Source organism: Pongo pygmaeus, chromosome 11 (genome assembly GCF_028885625.2).
Source record: "Pongo pygmaeus isolate AG05252 chromosome 11, NHGRI_mPonPyg2-v2.0_pri, whole genome shotgun sequence".
NCBI lineage: Eukaryota > Metazoa > Chordata > Mammalia > Primates > Hominidae > Pongo > Pongo pygmaeus.
Window position 1 is genome coordinate 119960252 of NC_072384.2, and position 19394 is coordinate 119979645.

The following is a 19394-nucleotide window of genomic DNA, read 5'->3' on the forward strand; positions in this document are numbered from 1 at the left end:
GTCTGCGGGAGGACAGAGCCCCAGCAGCTCCCAGAGCTTCCTTCCAGGCTCATCATCCCTGGCTCTGCCTGGCAGGAGCCGGCCCTCCCTGCAGGACTGCCTGGCCCACCCGTGGTTGCAGGATGCCTACCTGATGAAGCTGCGCCGCCAGACGCTCACCTTCACCACCAACCGGCTCAAGGAGTTCCTGGGCGAGCAGCGGCGGCGCCGGGCTGAGGCTGCCACCCGCCACAAGGTGCTGCTGCGCTCCTACCCTGGCGGCCCCTAGAGGCACGGACCACAGCCAGGCCTCGGGCTTCAACTGGGGGTTCCCATCAATGCCACGGGACATTCCAGGGCCAACGCTGAGCCAGGCGGGCCTGGGGCTTCGGTTACCACCAGCAGCAACATCTGGCCGGGCTCTTACCTCATAGACCTTCAAGGACAGAGACCCCAGGGCCTCGACCTGATGCCACCCCAGGCCAAAGCCAGAGTGGGAGACCCATTGGCCAGGCTGGGCAGGGTGGGAACAGGCAGAGGGACAAGAGGGGAATGGGGAAGTGGAGAGGAAAAGAAGTCGAGGGACAGGAAGGGGGAGGCTCTAGGAAGGTTCTGGGTTGGGGGTCAGTGCATCTCAGGGAGAACCAAGGAAGGTGGGCATGGCTAGAGAGGAGGAAAAGGAAGGAGCCCCGGGTGTCAGGGCAGTAGGCTGGGAGTCAGTGTGGCAAAGCGGGGGCAGGACACAGATACACTGGCAGGGGCCCAGGGCCGGGACATGAGAGAAGGCAGCGAGGCGGTGGAGGGAGAAGAGAGGACTCAGGTGGAGGTGGGGTGGGTCAGCTGTCAGCATCCTTCAGAGGAGAAACGTGGAGAGCTGGAGGCCAGCGGTCACTCACACTCACTCTCTCCTCCTGTCCAGTGGATACAGCCCCGGGCGCTCTCTGCTGGCCCAAAGATGTCCCCACCGCCCCTCCATGGCCTTTGGCCTTCTTCCCATTCATATTTATTTATTTATTGACTTTTATGAAGAAGTTTCCTCTTCCATCCGATCCCTACTGCCCATGTTGTCCTGACCATCCCACCCAGCCATCCAGCTGTCTGTCTGTCTGTCACAAGGAAATAAAAATGGCAAGCAGCATAACCTGTGTGTCTATTGGGAGGGATGGCTGGAGGGGAAGATGGCTGGTGAGGGGTGAGTCCGGGACAGGGGCATTTAGCCCTCTCTGGGCATTGCCCAACACACACATTCAGGAATATACCAGCTAGCACTTTGGGTCCTTACAGCCCCCTCCCCTGACCCTCCTGGCCCCTCACCTCTCCTTATTCCTAGAGGGAGGGGAGACTGTGGTCTGCTTCTCCCCTTGCAGTTTCCGGAATGCTGGCAGATCCACTGAACCCCCACAACCAGGCTCTGGTAGCCCCCACCTCTTGTCACATGTTCCCTCATCACAATGTGGGGGATGCTGGGCTCTGAAATAGGCCAGCCCTCACCCCAATCCTGGCTCAGCCTCATTCACTCTGCCCAGAAGACAGGCAGGAGCTCTGGTCCTGACCCCTGGAGCAGAGTGGGTTTCATCCTGATGGTTGGCGGGAGTAGGTAGTGTGAGGAGCTGCAGAAGAAACCAGGACAGGGAGGCTAAGGTGGCTGGATCACCTGAGGTCAGGAGTTCAAGACCAGCCTGGCCAACATGATGAAACCCTGTCTCTACTAAAAATACAAAAATTAGCCAGGTGTGGTGGTGCACACCTGTAATCTCAGCTACTCAGGAGGCTGAGGCAGGAGAATCGCTTAAACCTGGGAGGTGGAGGTTGCAATGAGCCAAGATTGCACCACTGCACTCCAGCCTGGACGACAGAGGGAGACTCCATCTCAAAAAGAAACACTAGGACAGGCCCACACCCCTTGCCCTCCATGTCACAGCACATATCAGAGCACATGGAGAGCACCAGCTGGGAGTGCTCTGGTCTGCTGTGTCCAGCATTTTCCTAGGGCTGAGGGACATACCAGCCTGGACCTTCTTGTCCACATGGCAAGTTAGGAGGTCTGCCGGGTGCTAAAGCACCTCAATTCTAGCCACACCCCTGCAGCGCCATAGAATGGTCACTGGGACCTAGGACTGAGCTGCCCTGCCCTGAGGCTGGGGACGAGGGGTTGGGGGGTTGGCAGGGACCCAGATCTCCTTATATCCAGAGGAAATGTTCCCCTCATCCCCACCTTCAAAATTCTGTTCTTGGCAAAGTAAAAGGAACAAAGCCTCTGACCAGGGTAGAGAGAGTTGACACTGCTGTGTTGCTGATGGAGGTTGAGGGCCCCTTGGCTCCAGCTCAGACAACCCTTTTGCCCAGCCCAGCCCAGCCCTCTCTAGCTTCTCAGGACCCCAGGGAAGAGGCAAGCCCCATCATCATAAAATAACAGGATGTTAAAGCCAGCTGGAAGGGACCAGAACGACACCTTGCCTACCTGTCATTTTAGCGATGAAGATATACAGTTTGCCTGTGAGAATCTCCAATCCCCTATACACTGCAAGTGTTTTGTATAAAAATGAGGTGCCTGAACTCATATCTTGATAAATGGTAAAATTCCTCTCCCGTCCCCCCTCTGATCTTGAGCTCCCTTCCCATCTCCATTGGAAATGGCATGTGAACTGCTTGTTCCAAACCCAGAGGAGCAAAGGTAATTTATGTCAGCAGAGCTATGTCAAAATTGCTCTGATCAAAACGTGACAGTGCCCCCACACTAGGGCGGGTAGTTCCAATGAATGGAAGCAATGCTTCTGCCTGGTGCCCGGCCTGGGCAGACTGGCCTCCAGGCAATCCCCAGAGGAGTTAACTGAACCCCTTCACCCCAGGTGGTCTGATGCCCCATGCACCAATTTATGCCCCCAAAAAGGAATTGGGTAGACCTAGGGTTGGGGCCAGTAGTGGTGCTAATCTCCAAGGACAGTGCAGTCTAAACAGCCCCTACCATGTGACATCGAGGGGAGCGAGTGCTCATGGGGAAGGCATGGAGGGGGCTGCTATTCTCAAAAATCTTTCCCGTCACCTCCCGGTTTATCTCAGTTTACCGCCAGGGGGCACAGTGTGGAAGTGACAACCCTGGACTCCTGGGGTTGGGGGTAGGGAAAGAGTAAGGAGTTTCTGGATTGGTCTTGACAGCCACGTGGCCCTGTTGCCATTAGCTGTAGGGGCCCTAAGGCCCAAGCCCAATGCTACTCTGGCTTTATTCAGGGACATCCCCGAAACACTCAAACCCCTTAACCAACAGGGTGTGTTGTCTGACTATCCAGAGCCCAACCTGAGTGAAAAGCTGCCCCAGCAGGAAGCTGGATCTCTTGTCAGCTAGGGGCTGAATCTGGTCCTCCTGGGAGTGGGATGGATACCCTCTGCCCTGGGAGGGGACAAGGCAGCATCCAGCTGTCCAGCTGTCCAGCTGTCCAGGTGCTGACGCGAGGTGCACCTCAGAGCCGCTCGGGTTTCCCCCCATGGGCCTAGCCCAGGGGCTGAGCCAGCATCCCAGGCATCCGCAGGCTAAATAAAGAGCCTGCCTGAGTCAGAGGGAGGTGGATGGGGTCCCAGGGGGCTTGGGGCAACCACGCCAAACAAGGCAAGGAGGGGAGCGATGTATAAAACCGGGCCCAGGGCTGAGCACCTGCCTGCACCCCTACTGTGCCATCCAGAAGGGCTCTGTGCTGCCTGCAATCCAGCCAGTCGACTCAAGTCCCTAGGTCAACCCCTCCACGGTGAGTCCGATCCTCAGAGAAGCCGCAGACACCCCCATTCCTCCACCCCCCTGAATGTTCTGACCAGGGAGGAAAAGGGCTGAAGGTGGGAGCCTCTGTCTCAACCTGGACCCCCATATTTGTCGCCCATTCCCCAGATGTCTAAAGCAGCTCCTGCCAAAAAGCCAGTGGCTGTGGCCCCACCTCCTGGATGTACCCTGGACATCAATGACCCACAGGTCCAGAGTGCGGCCATTCGCATCCAGGCCTCTTACCGGGGCCACAGGTGAGAGGGAACCCCGGAGCCCTGTGGAGGAAGGGAGCTGCAGAGAGCGCATTCTTGAATGGGGTTTGAGTAAGCGCTGAGCAGCGTCAGGAGCCTTTAGAATGAGTGGTCTTAGGGGAGGGTCGTTACTGAGGTATGGAGGAGTGGCCGGCAGGAATGCATCATCCTATCAGGGCAGCAGTTCAGGAGCAGTCCTCTTCCCTACCAAGCCACACGTTTAGGGGTCTGGCGGCCCCAGGGGGCAGGTAGGAGATGATGCGCTCGCGGAAAGGGCTGTGGCAGGGCCTGTCTTGGGAGCTCTGGGCCCTGACTCGGCCCGCGGGTAGGTCCCGGAAGGAGCTGCGCGAGAAGGGGCCGCCGCGGGTGCTGGAGCCGCTGAAGGACGTGGTGCTGATCGAGGGCAGCGCGGCCAAGCTCACTTGCCGCATTTCGGCTTTCCCGGACCCATTCATCCGCTGGAGTAAGGACGGCAAGGAGCTACGTGACGGGCCCAAGTACCGCTACGTCTTCGAGGACCCTGACGTGGTGGCACTGGTGGTGCGCGACGGCGAGCTGGCAGACCTGGGCCAGTACAGCATCAACGTCACCAACCCCTTCGGCCAGTGCTCCGACTCGGCGCGCATCCTCGTGGAAGGTACGCGCGCCCCGGGCGCAGCGCCAGGGCGCAGACCAGCACCACTCAGCCAGAGCCCGCAGCCCGGTCCAGCTGCGCGTGTTTTCCTCTGGGCCTAGCTACAGAGTCCCCGCCAGCCCAGCTCTGGGCACGGCCTGGGGCGCATCGCCGCGCCAGCCAAGTGCGTCCTTCCCTACCTCGAGATCCAGCTCCACCCGGGCTGAGCAGTCAGCTGTGGGCTTCCATCACGCGGCTCCGGGTCCCCAAGGTCACACAGCAAGCCAGAGGCAGAGCCAGGGTTGGACCCGGGTCTTCTGGCTCCCAACTCTGGGCAATTTCCACTACCCGGAGCGGTCTCCGAGGCACCGCGAGATGTGTGAACATTCAGGGGCTTTCGCCCTCCTTATCTCTCTTGATCCTCTCTATTCGACCCCGAGAAGTAGGAGAGGCAGGGATAAGTCCCTTTAACAGCCAAGGAGATTAAACCAGAGAGGCTAATGATTTGCTCAACGTCACACTGCGAGTTTAAATGCATCTGTATTTAGTGCTGGGTATTAGCTGGTGAGGTGATGCCCTGCCTCATCTCCGGGTCCTTCACGGGGTTTCGCTCCCCTTTCCTTCCGCTAGTCCCGGCGAAGATTCAAAAGGGACCCGACAACACTAAGGCGCGCAAAGGCACCACCGTGACGCTGACTGCGGAGATCCTGGGAGAGCCTGCGCCCGACGTGGGCTGGACCAAGGACGGGGAGGACATCGAGGAGGATGACAGGCGAGGGCCGGGACCTGCTGCACGGGCAGGGCCTGGGGCTGGAACCTGGGTGGGACTGCGCCCAGAAATCTGGCTGGAGTGACGGGGGCGGGGACTGGGCGGCGAGGAACAGAGCTGGCTAAGGAGCCCGGCCCAGTGCGCCCGTGTACTGACCACGGCCCCGCCCTGCTCCCCGCCGCCCCTCCGCAGGGTGTTCTTCGAGATCGGCAGCACCACCACGACGCTGACCATTCGCCGGGCCACGCCCCAGGACAGCGGCAAGTACGAGGTGTACGTAGAGAACAGCCTGGGCATGGACCAGAGCTTCGCTCGCGTGGACGTGGCCTGAACGGCACCCCCGGACCTTCCGCCCTGGCGCCGAGCCCGGGGGTGGTGGGACCCACAGCCCTCCTCCAGCTTGCTTAATAAAGCTGCTCTCTGACCCTCCGCGTCTGTCCTGCTCTTCCGCGTCGCCATTCCCTCTCCCCCGCACCCGCGCCCACACGTATTCCAGACCCCCACGCCAAGGTCACAGCCTGTTAGAGTCACAGGGAGGTCTGGAGAGCGCCTAGCGCCGTGCTGCATTTCAGACAGTCAAACTGATAGAGTTGTCCTCGCCGTCCAAGGGGCCCTCACTTCCCAGCGGTACCGGCGGCTGGGCCCGGGACTCCGCCTTCTCCTCTTTTGTGCGCCTCCAGCCCCAGCCCCTCGTGGCTGTTTGCCCCTGGCCCCGCCCCTTCCAGGGCTGGCCACACACCCCCGCTGTCCTTAGTCCCGTTTTCCTCTGGGACCCAGTTCCTCACTTCGGTTGCTGCCCCGAGGCCCATTCCCCAACAGCTCGGGTCCCAGTCTTAAGTTCCAGGCTGTGTTTCTCAGGCCCCACCCTTCTTCGCATTTAACCCCGCCCCGCGATCCCCTGGTCACGCCCCTGGACTTCAGCACCTCTCTCCTCTCCCGTAAAGTTAGAAAGCGGGGAAAGGTTCAGACTACAATTCCCGGCAGACCCTGCGAATGAGTTCTCGCGACTTGCGAGAAGACACGTGCGCGGAAGGAGCTTGCAGTAGCGGGCGGCAGAGCTGGAGTAAAGGGAGCTAGTGGTAAAGGGAGCTGGTGGAGGGGTGGCGGCAGGGGTAAGGGGCAGGGGGACAGCCTCTAGACGGAGAGCGGGCTCCGAGGTCTTGGCTGGCCCTCGGTGCGCCCGCGCCTGTGTTGGTCCCACAATCCCTGGCAATGAGAGGCCAGGGTTTATTGGACAGAGTCAGTTGTGGGGTTCAGAGGGTCAGCAATCAATCAATCCTCCGAATCCAGAGATTTAGACCCAGTCGTCCGTATTAGGACTGGAGGAGGGTGAATAGGTTCAGTGTTTGAGATGCCAAGGGAACCTGTCTTTTGATTTGGGGTTCAACATACAGAGGTTAGTTTTAGGATTCATGTTTAGCATATAGAGAATTTTTGCTGGGATTAGGGGTTCTTCAAATTCAGATCAGTGTTAGTTCAGTACTTGGGGGTTACGTTCAGGATTTAAGTTAAATATCTGAGGCTCACTCGGGGTTTGCTGTTCAATATTCAGGGTTCACTATTGGGATTCAGGGCTTAATATCTAGAATGAAGACGCAACACTTTGGGAATCAGTAGGTTTAAGGCTTCAGTATTTTGAGGTTTGGGTCTGAGAAGGAAGTCTCTGCCAGGTTTCTGAATTTGCAGAATTTGTTCATGGCCAGAGGGAAGTCTTTTAGAGATCAAATTGTGGGGTGTGAATTTCAGAATTTGGGAGGAATCACTGTGAGGTTTGAAGGCCGACTGGAATCTGGGTTGGGATTTGAGATGTGTGGGATTTGTGAGGTTCTGTCCAGGCAGGGACTATATTGAGCTTTGGGTTTACATCTTGGGGGAGGGCTAAGTGCTGCTATTTGGGGTTTGGGGTTTGGTTGGGGTGTGAGATCTGAGCTTGATTTCTCTGCTGGGATTTGAGATGTGTGGGATTTGTGAGGTGTTGGGTCCAGGCAGAGACTATATTGAGCTTTGGGTTTACATCTTGGGAGAGGGCTAAGTGTTTCTATTTGGGTTTTGGGGCTTGGTTGGGGTAGGAGATCTGAGCTTGATTTCTCTGTTGGAATTTGAAGTTTAGGTAGCAGTCACCATTATGCTGAAAGCGGTGATCCTGATTGGAGGCCCTCAAAAGGGTGAGGTGCCGGGGTGATGGGAGGAGGTTGGGCTGGAGTGGTAGGCGGGATGGGGGCAGAGGAAGGCAGGAGGCTGAAATGTTCTCCTCTCTCCTCTCCCAGGAACTCGCTTCAGACCTTTGTCTTTTGAGGTGCCCAAACCACTGTTTCCTGTGGCAGGGGTCCCTATGATCCAACACCATATTGAAGCCTGTGCCCAGGTAACCTCAGGGGCTCCCCTCTCTCACCTCACTTCCTGCTCATCTTCATGCTGTTTTCCCCTTTCCCAACCATGATCTCTTCCCACCAGGCATAACTCCAAGGACCATCATTCACAGATGACAATGTGAATGGCGCCCCCTCAAGTTATGCTGTGCAGCTGCCCTGCTGTCTTCCCCTAATCTAGTTTCTCATCTGGCCTCTTCCTGCTCAGATTTCACTCCTATTTTTAAAGTGTGGAATGTGAGATCAGGCAAGGATCTTGGAGACAATGTAAAGCCGTAGCATGGAGACTCTTAATGATAACCAAGCACAAATTCATATCCTTGATCACCCTGATGCTCATTTCTTTATTGCTTTTCGTATTGGGCCAGGCAAGGTTTTGGTTTGAATTCAGTCTCTGCCTGCTGTGAGGCCTGCAACAAATAACACACCCTCTCTGACACTCAGTTTCCTTATGTGTAAATGGGGGTGATTAGACCTACCTTGTTGGGTGGTGAAGCTTAGAAATGATATTTGTAAAATGCCTAGTACAACACAGACCCTTGATAAATGATACCCTTACCTCATGCTGATCTCAAGCTTAGGCTGACAGATAATAAAAATGGGGGGTGGGAATGGATTAATGCAGCTTGGTAGGCAAAGTCTTTCTTAGAGTGAGTCCCAGTTCAGGTTGGTGGGGGTAATAATAATTGATTGAAAGATCAGGCCTGGCATGGTAGCTCATGTCTGTAATCCCAACGCTTCTTGAGGCCAAGTCAGGAGGATCACTTGAGGCCAGGAGTTCTAGCCTAGCTTTGGCAACATGAAGAGACCCCTTCTCTACAAAAAGTTTAAAAATTAGCTAGATGTGATGGGCTGGCTGTAGTCCTAGCTGTTGTAGAGGCTGAGGCAGGTGGTGACATGGCTGTAGTCCTCAATACTCGGGAGGCTGAGGTGGGAGGATCACTTGAGCCCAGGAGGTGGAGGCTGCAGTGAGCCAAAATCATGCCACTGCACTCCAGCCTGGGCAACAGAGCGAGACCTTTTCTCACAAAAATAAAACAAAAAAAGATCAGGCCTCCAACTTCCTCCAAATTCCTCATTGTCCAGAGGAGAAAATAGCCCAGAGTGGTGAGTGCCCTGGGGCTCCACAGCTGAGACTGAAACTGGTTTCTGGACTTTGGGCCAGTACCAAGGATTTCCCCAACATCCCCTCCTATTAGATATTCTTCCTCCCAGCCTCTTCCCTTGTCCTCAGGTCCCTGGAATGCAGGAGATTCTGCTCATTGGCTTCTACCAACCTGATGAGCCCCTCACCCAGTTCCTAGAAGCTGCCCAGCAGGAGTTTAACCTTCCAGTCAGGTGTTTGTGCACACACTCGTATATGGTGGGGGGGGGGTGGGGAGGCCCTAGGCCTCTGAGTTCTTGGGAGTGGGTTGAGTCAGCATTTGCCGGAGTTCATCCTCACCTACTAGAAGGATTCTTATTTGGACATCACTGAATCCCTGAATATATAGAGTTTCTCTGTGGGCCTTGGGCAGGAGTACTTCTGGGAGCAAGCGGTGGGGGTCAGGTGCCCTGGCTCATGGTATCTATTTCCTAAGATCCACTGAGCTGGCTCTCGGGTTCCTGGGGACAGGTACCTGCAGGAATTTGCCCCCCTAGGCACAGGGGGTGGTCTCTACCATTTTCGAGACCAGATCCTGGCTGGGAGCCCCGAGGCATTCTTCGTGCTCAATGCTGATGTCTGCTCCGACTTCCCCTTGAGTGCTATGTTGGAAGCCCACCGACGCCAGCGTCACCCTTTCTTACTCCTTGGCACTACGGTGAGGGGGTCAGGAGGGCTGGAGGGTGTACAAGAGGTGATCCCAAGAGCTTCCTGGAATTCAGGGTGTTGGGGAGGCAGGGGCACCCCGGGAGTTGGTGTGGGAGCTGGCGTCAGGAGGGAGATGCGCTGCTCTGGCAGGCATGGAGGTGTTAGTGGAGACCCCGCGCCCTCTGGCTGTTCAGAAGTAGGGAGGGGGAGGGCAGCTGTCAGTTTCCACCCTTGCTGAAGGCCTGTCAGTGGCAGAGCTGCATGCCAGGTGCTGTAGGGGAGGGAAAGAAAGTAAAAACAGACGTGGCTGCCCTGGAGCAGGCGGGTCACTGTCTCGGGTGTGTCTGTCTTTCAGGCTAACAGGACGCAATCCCTCAACTACGGCTGCATCGTTGAGAATCCACAGACACACGAGGTGAGAGCAGAGAGGGGGCTGGGTGGGTGCCTACTCTGTGTCATCATCCCCTCTACCTCAGGCCTCTAGAGAATGCTGGCACAGTATGGGGTGGGCCCTAGTCTTGTCAGACAGGTGAGACACTCCTGATTAATCATCTTATATCCCTTTAAGAGAGATTGACCAGGGGGAGGGGGAAATGGTTAATTTCCCTGGGGGTGGTGCTGTAATAAATGTATGCACAGTGCATGATGGGAACACCAAGGGGGCCCCAACCCAGCTTTGCCTGGGTGGGAATAGGGAGGGCTTCCTGGAGGAAGCAAGGTCTGAGTGGAGTCCCATTTGTCTAGATGACAGAGGAGACAGGAAGGTACTAAGGTAGAGGGAATGGCAGGTATAAAGGCCTGGAGGCAGGAAGTAACATACCAGAGGCAGGAGCATGATAGGCAAGGCAGCAGGGCTCTGTCCTGTTTTGTGAAACTCCCTTCTCCTAAGCCCCTTGACTTCCACATAACCCTCCCTCCTTTATTTATGTATGTATGTATTTATTTATTTATTTATTTATTTTGAAACAGAGTCTCACTTTGTCTTCCAGGCTGGAGTGCAGTGGCACAATCTTGGGTCACTGCATCCTCGACCTCCCAGGTTTAAGCCATCCTCCCACTTCAGCCCCTCAAGTAGCTGGGACTATAGGCATGAGCCACCATGCCCAGCTGATTTTTTTTTTTTTTTTTTTTTTTTGAGACAGAGTCTCACTCTGTTGCCCAGGCTGGAGTGCAGTGGTGCGATCTTGGCTCACTGCAGCCTCTGCCTCCTGGGTTCAAGTCTCCTGCCTCAGCCTCCTGAGTAGCTGGGATTACAGGCATGTGCCAGGCTAATTTTTGTATTTTTAGTAGAGACAGGCTTTCGTCATATTGCCCAGGCTGGTCTCGAACTCCTGAGCTCAAGTGATCCACCTACTTCAGCCTTCCAAAGTGCTAGGATTATAGGCATGAGCCACCACCACACCTGGCGTCACATACTCCTTTTATTTGTTCGTGCTTTAATATAAAACATACACATAAACACGCACACACACATGCGTGTACACACCTACACACATATAGTTTTGTGCTCAGCACCAGGTAGGTGTGAGAGAAACAGCCAAATGGGTGCAGTCCCTGCCTCTTGGGCACTGTCAGTCTAATAGGAGTGACAGAATCAAAAGGCAACCTTTGCAAATGATACAATGCAATGGGTGAGGCGTGGCCAGAGTTCAGGAGTGCCCAGGCATGAACAGCGAACTCTGGGGCCAGCAAGAGAGGACGCACAGAGAGAGTGACAGTGTCAACTGGGTTTGGAAAGGTGGGCTTTCCAGATGAAGAGATGAGAAAGGCCATTCCAGGCACAGACATGCAGTCAGGTGGAAATGCGTCTGAGAGGTAGGCGGTGGGGAGGATCAGGCAGGGAAAGCCATGGACTTTGGATTTATCTGAAGGTGAATCAGGTGAAGGGCAGTCATCTCAGGGTTTAAAGCCAGGCAGCAGTAGGATGCGGACGCGCACTGTATTTTAGCCAGGCCGCCCTGGCAGCAGGGAGGAGAGGCAGGAAGTGCCTAGAAATCAGAGGGTCTTAGCGGACTGTGGCGGTAATCCCTTCTTCTACTGAACCCAGCCCGCTCTATCCTCAGGTATTGCACTATGTGGAGAAACCCAGCACATTTATCAGTGACATCATCAACTGCGGCATCTACCTCTTTTCTCCTGAAGCCCTGAAGCCTCTTCGGGATGTCTTCCAGCGTAATCAGCAGGATGGGCAATTGTGAGGCAGGCCCCATAGCCCTGTGACCCCAAGTACACCCAGTCACGGACCCCAACACATACCAGTCTCTGCAGGCTCCGTCTCAACTTGCTCACCTTCCTCCTCCCCTCTCCCTTCTCCACTTGCCATCTCCAGCAGAGCCTCCTGAGTCCCTCCCCTTCTAACCTCATTCTGTCCCTCTTCCTTATCCATCCCAGTTCCTCCTCTGTCACTGCCTGCCCACTCCCCTTCTGGTCCATTTCTCCTAAGCCCTGAGTGTCCCAGAGATGTCTTTCAGAACAGACGGCAACACACAGTTGGGCGCACACACGCTCGGGTGCAGACGTGTGCACGTGCACACACAGACAGACATGCACACTCTCAGGCTGAGGCTCCCCTTGGAACATAGCACCAGAGCCCTGCTCACCAGTCCCAGGGTCTTTCCTCCTAGGGCTAGAAGCTGTTCCCTTCTAGGGATCCTTGCCTTACCCCCACATCGCCCCATCTAAGGCCTCCTCTGCTCATAGCCATTTCTCACTCCCACCCGTGTCTCTGCTTCCCTCTCCATCTCTCCTGGCCTCTCTGTCTCTGTCTCTGCTGAGCTGGCATCTCTACCATCTCTCTCTCCCTCTCTTTCTGTGACTGTCTCTGCCCTCACCAGCTGCCTTGCTCTGGGGTGAGTCTGTCTGTGTTTCATTCCATCCAATGAGGGGGAGGGTAACTTGGAGGGGGTGAAGGACTGAATGGGGATGAGAATGTGAAAATGGGGGGAACTCCTTCTGGAAATGGGGCAGGGATGGGAAGCAGGCCTCTGCCTGGGGCTCCCTTGTGATAGCACCCACCCAAGCGGGGGCTGGGTGGGAGAGTTTCCTGGGATGTGAGCAGCCCTTTGGAGAGGACTGGACCAGACCTGGAGAGAGGGGCTTAGAGAGGTGGTGGGAATCCTCCCACTCCTGTCCCTGGGAGACTGTGTTAGCCCCACAGTTGGGGCTCAGCTGGGGGACTGATGTCAGCATTCTTCATCTCTGCCAGGGAGGACTCACCAGGCTCGTGGCCAGGGGCAGGTACCATCCGCCTAGAGCAGGATGTGTTTTCAGCCCTGGCAGGGCGGGGCCAGATATACGTGCATCTCACTGATGGTATCTGGAGCCAGATCAAGTCCGCAGGGTATGGAAAGCTGGGTCCCCTGGGGATTGAAACTTTGGGGTGGTGGGCACAGGCCCTGCTGACCCCTGAGCCCCTGCCCCCCTTGTGGCCCCCAGTTCAGCCCTCTACGCCTCCCGCCTCTACCTGAGCCGATACCAGGACACTCACCCAGAACGGCTGGCCAAGCACACTCCAGGGGGCCCATGGATCCGAGGTACCCAGCCTGCCCCAATTCCTAACCTTTGGCTTCCACCCCATTCCCTCTGCCCTCTGAACCAAGATTCTTGACCTCGAGTCCAGAGTTAAAGCCTCAATCCCTGCCCCTTCCTGATCAAATTCGGTTTGGGATATTTGCCCCCAGGGCCTCTCTTCTGCTTCTAGGGAATGTGTACATCCACCCGACCGCCAAGGTGGCCCCCTCGGCTGTGGTGAGTGCTGGTCCCAGCCCCAGGGAGGGAAGGGTGGTGGTCGGATGGATGGAAGGTGGCCACGCTGCCTGAGTTCTGGGTGCCGGTTTCTTCACTTTGTCACAGCCTATTGTGTGTCCTCGAGCAGGTCACTTCTGCGTTATCTGTTCTAGAAGGGAGTTGGGTTTGGGGATCCTCCAAGTTCCTCCAGGGCTTATGGTGTGTGCTTCTCTCCACAGCTGGGCCCCAACGTCTCCATCGGGAAGGGGGTGACCGTGGGTGAGGGTGTGCGGCTCCGGGAGAGCATTGTCCTCCATGGAGCCACTTTGCAGGTAGGTATCAGCATACACAGCAGCATGTGACACCCCAAGAGGCTGTGGGGAGGGCCCAGGCATCCCCCCAAGAACAGAGAAGGGTGAACGCCACGGGCTCTGCATCTGGCTGCACCTCACACACCCCGGTTCCTGCTGCCTCCTGCCCCTTCCCCTTACCTTTCACCGTCCTCTTTGGCAGGAGCACACGTGTGTTCTGCATAGCATCGTGGGCTGGGGGAGCACCGTGGGACGCTGGGCCCGCGTGGAGGGTACCCCCAATGACCCCAACCCCAACGATCCCCGAGCCCGCATGGACAGTGAGAGCCTCTTCAAGGACGGGAAGCTGCTGCCTGCCATCACCATCCTGGGTATGGCTTCCTGGGGGCCAGGGCGGGGGGAACCCCACAGCTGATGGCCAGTGGCCCCGGGGAGCATTCGTTCCTCTGTGTGCACGCGTGTTTCTTCTTTTAGCAAACAGTTACCAAGGGCCTGCTCTGTGCCAGGCCCTGTGTGAGTCACCAGGGGCATGAGACCAGGGGCACAGATGGGCAGGAGGGATCCCTCCCTGCTGGCAGTGGCCCCCAGCCCCCTGCCCCTGTCTCCCGTCCCATGACCTCCTCTGGTGCCCTCATCCATGCTGCAGGCTGCCGAGTCCGGATCCCTGCCGAGGTGCTCATCCTGAACTCGATTGTTCTGCCACACAAGGAGCTGAGCCGAAGCTTCACCAACCAGATCATCCTCTGAGTGGGGCTGCCAGAAGGCCCCCAGCTCCTACCCACTCCCCTTGAGGCTGCCGCCTTCTTGGCCAGCCTCTGTCCAGAAAGGACCAGAAAGGACCAGGCAGGATCGTCACACGCCAGGGAGCAATGTGGGTGGCCTGGGGACTCCTGGGTTTTCTCCCTCCCAACTCCCTAATAAACCCTGTGAACCTTGGAGCCAGCACGGACTGTACTTATGTCTGGGCTGGGGGTGGGGGCGGAAGCGGGGCAGCTGAGTCAGGCCCCCCCACATTAGCATTTAAATTGGAGTCGTTGCTGTGGGCTCATGAATAATGAATCTGGAGCCCTGGTAAATCTCCCCCTCCCACTGCCTCAGCCTCGTGCTGCTCGGGAGGAAGGCCCTCAAGGCTCCCCAGCCTGCCTGGCCCCCCTCTTCACCCCTGCCTTCCTGCCTCCCTGCCTCCCTGTTCCTCCTCACCGGGCCTGGCTCAGACCCCCATGTGCAAGGATTCCGAAGGGAAGGGTGAAGGATTTCGGTTGGGCAGTGGGCACAGGAGCCCGGGGCCACAGGCCTAGAGGCTGATCCCCACAGCCCGCTCTGCTCGGTTCCCGCCGAGCCCAGCCCTGGCCGGTTTTCCGCTTTGCCAGCTCCATCTGCTCCCAGCTTGGCTTTTGGCAGGGTGGGGGTTTCGCCTCTGCCCGAGGCCTCACGTCTCTGTCTTCTACTGCCCTGGCAGGCTGGGTGGGCCTGAGCTGGTGCCTTTCTCTTCGGAAGCACAGTGGGAGGTACCCTGTTCTGGGAAGGCCCTCACCACCTCCTGTCCCCCTGGCCCTGCCCTTTGGGAGGTCTCAGCCCTCCTCTCCCAGCCATCTCTCATGTTTGCCCATGACCCCCATGTGCCCCTCTCGGTGCCCCCCTTCCCCAGCTGTGGGTGTGGAGCTGTGTTGCCAGATGAGCTGGTAATGATCGTAATCTGCTAATTGAGAGGAATCTAATTACCCGAAGAGAATGGGGGGTGCAGGGCGTGGGTGGGAGAAAGGAGGGGGTCCTGGCAGCAGGCAGGGGTGGCAGGCAGCAGGGTGCTGGGGCCTTGTTATCAGCACCAGGCTCTGGGACAGAGTCCAGGGTTTCATAGCTTCATAGCCCAGCAGTTAGGAAGCTGCGCCTTCTCAGGAGCTGGACTGAGGTTGACTTGGGGATTGGGCCAGATGTGACCTCCCAGGCCCCTCAGGTCCCGTGGGCTGTGTGCCAGCCTGTAGGGAATGATCTACACGGTGTGGGGTTTAGCAGTCCTGACCTGTAAGCTGTCCCTAGTTCCTCAGTTCCTCCTGTCCTGGTCTCCAGCCCAGACCTTCATTATCTCTCTTCATGGGAGTGGGAGGGGGCTGCAGGTCCCCACTCTGGGCTGGGGTCATCACCCCAAGGAAGGGGCTGGGAGAGGGTGGGCCATAGGACCAGGGGCTAGGTCCCTTCCCTCTCCTCCCCCCTAGTCCTGACCCTTCTGTTCCGAGTGGTTGGCAGAGGCCATGGCAGCTCCATCATAAATATGATAATTTAATTATTTTCTCAGCAAAACACCGTGAAATCCAATAAGTCTGTGTCAGGCCCTGGCCCCCGGGATCCCCCTCCTAGACCCAGTGAGGGTGGGGACATGGTGGGGAGAGGCAGTGGAAGGAGAAAGGGTCAGTGTTTGAAGGGGGGTGCCGCTAGCGAAGCTGAGGTCTTTGTAACATGCCCCCCAGATTGAAGGAGTCACCGTTGTTGGGGGGGTCTAAGAAGGACATGCCCCCCCCACTCCTCCCCAGCCCACTTCTGTGCTGGGAGGGACCTAAAGTCCCATCCATCTCTGACAGACCCAAGATGGAGCACCTGCCCCTGGACGGGGTGCAGGGAGCCCCTTTGTCCACCGCTGCTGGGACCCTGTGCCCAACCATCATTGGCCGTTTAGGAGTAGGAGGGTGCCAGCCCGGGGAGGGTCTGGGAAGGGAGAAACAAGAGGGAACTGGGGTGGGAAGTGGGGGATGAGCGGGGGAGGGATGCGGGGGAGGGGTGCGCTCCTGCCATTAGTGCTTTTTTCAGTTTCCATAAAAAGATTATTCTGTAAAATCAGTGAGGGGGAGCAAGCTGGGGGCCGGGGAGGGGGGTGGGTCCCTGGCACCAAGCTGGATGGGGCGACAGGGGAGGAGAGCCGGGGACAGGGACCGAGTGTGGAGAGAAATTTGGATGGGCTTCAGGAGCCAGCCGAGGGGGAAAGGCTGAGCCAAGAACACAGACTTGGGGAGGCTGGCCAGGACAGGGTGGGGTGGGGGCAGAGCCCTCATCTCCCTCCCGTCCCCTAGGCCAGGCTGCCAGGGGGCCCAGTCCCACCTCCATCTCAATCCCCTCCCCCTGGCACTTAGCAGCCATTATGGGGGAGCAGATTGCAGCCCCCTCCCCCTCTCTGGGAAGCAGGCACAGCTGGGGCCCCGTCACATCTGCTGCATCCGCACGGAGCACAGCTGGGTGTGCCCAGAGCTGCACTCCCCAAAACGCAAAGGGGGTGGAAAGGGGTGGGCGGGGGCCAAGGAGAGCCCAGACCCCTGAGACAGACACACTGACACCTCTGCCAACAGACACATACTCCTTGAGGCGAAGCTACACCCACCGACACACGCTCCCTCGTGTGCAGAGACGGGAGAACTGGCAAACATGCAATTACCCGGCCCCGCCCGCCACCCCCGCTCCCCTTCCCCAGCCCCTCCTGCTCCCCTTCCTTCCCCGAGGCTCCCCTCTGCCGCCATGGCCACCTCTGAACTGCCCTGGGCTCTGGTCTGGAGGGAGTGGGGGGCCTCACCCACCCCAAGTACCTCCTGAGAGGCTCAGAGAGCAGGAGGGCAGGGGGTGGTGAGGGGTGTCTGAGTTCGAGGGATGATCCCTGGGAAGCCATCTGCCCTCCTTCCAAGCTCACACCCCTCCCCATGAAGAAGCCCCCTCTGAAACTGATCTTTGCCACAGCCTGGGCACTACAAGGTCTCGGTGCCAGCACTGATCGCTGCGGCACCCTTGTGCTCCACTGGCCACCTCAAGGGGGTGCTGTGTGTTCTCAGTCTAGCCTTCAGCTCAGCTGCTAGGGTTGGCCCCTGCCACTGCCCCCACCCCAAAATCCGCCCGTTCTCAACCCTCGGTAATGCGTCCCTCTGCTGCCTCTGACATGCATGGGGTGTGGGGGGCGGGGGCTCCGTCAATGGCAGAAAAGTCCCCCTCTCCCAGGACAGAGGAGAGAAGGATCAGGAATTCCTTCTCTCCTCTCCCCGTCGATGACCACCAATTGGCCCCTGATGAAACCATGCCGTCTTCACAGCCCTCACTTTTCCCACTTATCTCCTTGGCCCTGGTGTCTTGCCCTCAACCTTCTCCTCCCTGCCCCCTCCCCATTCCCACACTGCTCCCCACATGCCCCTCGGAGCTCTAATCCCTCCTGCTGCTGTGCCGCCTTATCTGCTCCCAGCAGCTTTCGCTGCTGCAAAGCCCTCTCCCCCTCCTTCCTGGATCTTCTCTCCCTCCTTCCTCGGCTCTCTCTGCTCTCTGACCAGCACCCCCTCCCGGCCAGCCTGTCTCTGCCACTCAGGCCCCTGCTGTGGCTACTGACTGACACCGCCTCCGTACCCCATGCCCTTTGCCCTCTCTGCAGCCTCAGCTCTGAGGTTGTCGGCTGCACACCCACTCCCACGATGGCTGCGTCCATCCCAGCCCTCCCCCGCAGGCCCCACAGACTTTGTTAGTTTCTGGCCAGCCAGGATTTTTCATCTTCCTGCCCTCCCTTTCCTGGTGTCTTCCCCACTTCCTCCTGATGCCCCCATCCCATCTTGGACCTGGTGTCCTTATAGTCCCAGGGACCCGTTGCCTCGGCTTGGGGGTACCCGAAAGGAGATGGGAAGTGTTGGTATGAGACTCGGGAGAAGGTGCTGGGCTGGGCTGGCCCTAGAAAGATGGGGTGGGGGTGCAAGGAGTACTGGCGGACAGTGGGGGCAGGGCCTGGCGGTGGGACGCTAACCCTCTTCAGTTGCCTCAGATCACGTTCGGGGCTCCCCACCCCCCTTCCCTGGGACTCTCATTAACCGCTTCTCCTGCCTCGTCCGCGGCATAAATAACCCAGATAAATCAGCCGCCGTCCGCCCCCCGCCCCTCGGCCCCCGCACAGCCCGTTTGTCACCGCTGTGTGCTCACCAGCCAGGCCTGGCCCAGCCCCGGCCCCAGCCCCCCCATCCTTGTCCCTTCCCGCCCACATCTGTCCCACACTGGCTCATCACTTGGTCTGCACCAGGGCCAGGTGTCTGGGCTGGGGAGGGTGTCCTCTGGGCGCAGGGGGAGGCTGTGCACCTTTTGGAGAATGCTGTCTAGGAGTTCGGGGGGTCACAGCATTTATGAATGGGGCCAGCCAGGCAAGGAATCTGGGCATCAGCTTGGGAGTTCCTGTGCTTTGAGAAAGCACCCTTGGAACCCCCCAGGTTGGATCCTGGGAGGTCTCTGGGTCTGCCTTTGGGCATTTTGCCCAAACAAAATCTCCATGCCTCCTCCCAGGAACCTTGAGCCAGAAACCCACTGCTCTCCCTGTCTCTCTCCCCCTCTGCACGCACCGCCCCCCCCACCCCGCCCTGTTACCAAACCTTGTCCCAGTCCATCTACCACTCATTCTCACTGTCAGGAAGCTCATCCCCTGGGGGGCGGAGGCGGGTGAATTGGACTGGGAATAAATCTGAGGAATGGGGACAACCAGAGAGCAGAGGAACCTGGGATGAGGCTTCACATTCTGACCCCGCAACACCCAGCTCCCCCGCACTCCCAGTCCAGGGTCCCTAACAGCCCCGCCCCCTTTGCTCACACCCAGCTCAGGGCCTGGCCAGCCACACTTGTCCCTGATGCCTCACTGCAAGGGGCAGCTGGTCCCCCGGGAGTGGGTGGGGGAAGCAGGGAGGGGTGAGGGAGCTTGGGCGCAGGGCTGGGGTGGGGGTGGGGAAGAAGCTGGGCCGGGCCCCAGGGACCAGCTGGGCAATGAGCCGGGGAAGCAGCCGGGAGGCTAAATGAGGGAGATTATCACCCAACTGCAGCCGGGCAGAGAGGGAGGCAGGCA

At 58.1% G+C, this 19394-nt stretch overlaps 3 protein-coding genes across 11 annotated transcripts in view; all 3 read left to right on the forward strand.

The window, feature by feature from the left end:
• Positions 1-1117, forward strand: part of SPEG (striated muscle enriched protein kinase) — a 58964-nt gene extending 57847 nt beyond the window's left edge. For 4 of the 6 annotated variants that reach the window (XM_054478654.2, XM_054478657.2, XM_054478655.2 and 1 more), the window contains one exon: positions 76-1114. In XM_054478654.2, the coding sequence (XP_054334629.1) occupies positions 76-268 (193 nt within the window). In that variant the 3' untranslated portion in view covers positions 269-1114. Of the gene's footprint in view, positions 1-75 lie in introns of all 6 variants that reach the window. The other 2 variants (XM_054478652.2, XM_054478653.2) reach the window with 1 other exon arrangement.
• Positions 1118-3856: 2739 nt separating this feature from the next.
• On the forward strand, positions 3857-5694 carry SPEGNB (SPEG neighbor). Its single transcript, XM_054478662.2, has 4 exons — positions 3857-3984; positions 4311-4618; positions 5225-5366; positions 5556-5694. The coding sequence occupies exons 1-4, from the start codon at positions 3857-3859 to the stop codon at positions 5692-5694; spliced, it is 717 nt and encodes a 238-aa protein (XP_054334637.1).
• Positions 5695-6324: 630 nt separating this feature from the next.
• GMPPA (GDP-mannose pyrophosphorylase A) lies at positions 6325-14499 on the forward strand. Of its 4 annotated transcripts, none has more exons than XM_054478664.2 (13): positions 6325-6442; positions 7469-7528; positions 7631-7728; positions 8967-9070; positions 9348-9534; positions 9880-9939; positions 11588-11718; positions 12730-12864; positions 12960-13057; positions 13225-13271; positions 13490-13582; positions 13764-13932; positions 14208-14499. In XM_054478664.2, exons 2-13 carry the CDS (start codon positions 7489-7491, stop codon positions 14306-14308), a joined length of 1263 nt encoding a protein of 420 aa, XP_054334639.1. In that variant the 5' UTR covers positions 6325-6442; positions 7469-7488; the 3' UTR covers positions 14309-14499. The 4 variants fall into 4 exon arrangements, with proteins under 4 accessions (XP_054334639.1, XP_054334638.1, XP_054334640.1 ...); XM_054478663.2 differs by having other exon boundaries at positions 6364-6442; positions 7474-7528; XM_054478665.2 differs by having other exon boundaries at positions 6381-6759; positions 7474-7528.
• The last annotated feature ends 4895 nt before the right edge of the window (positions 14500-19394 follow it).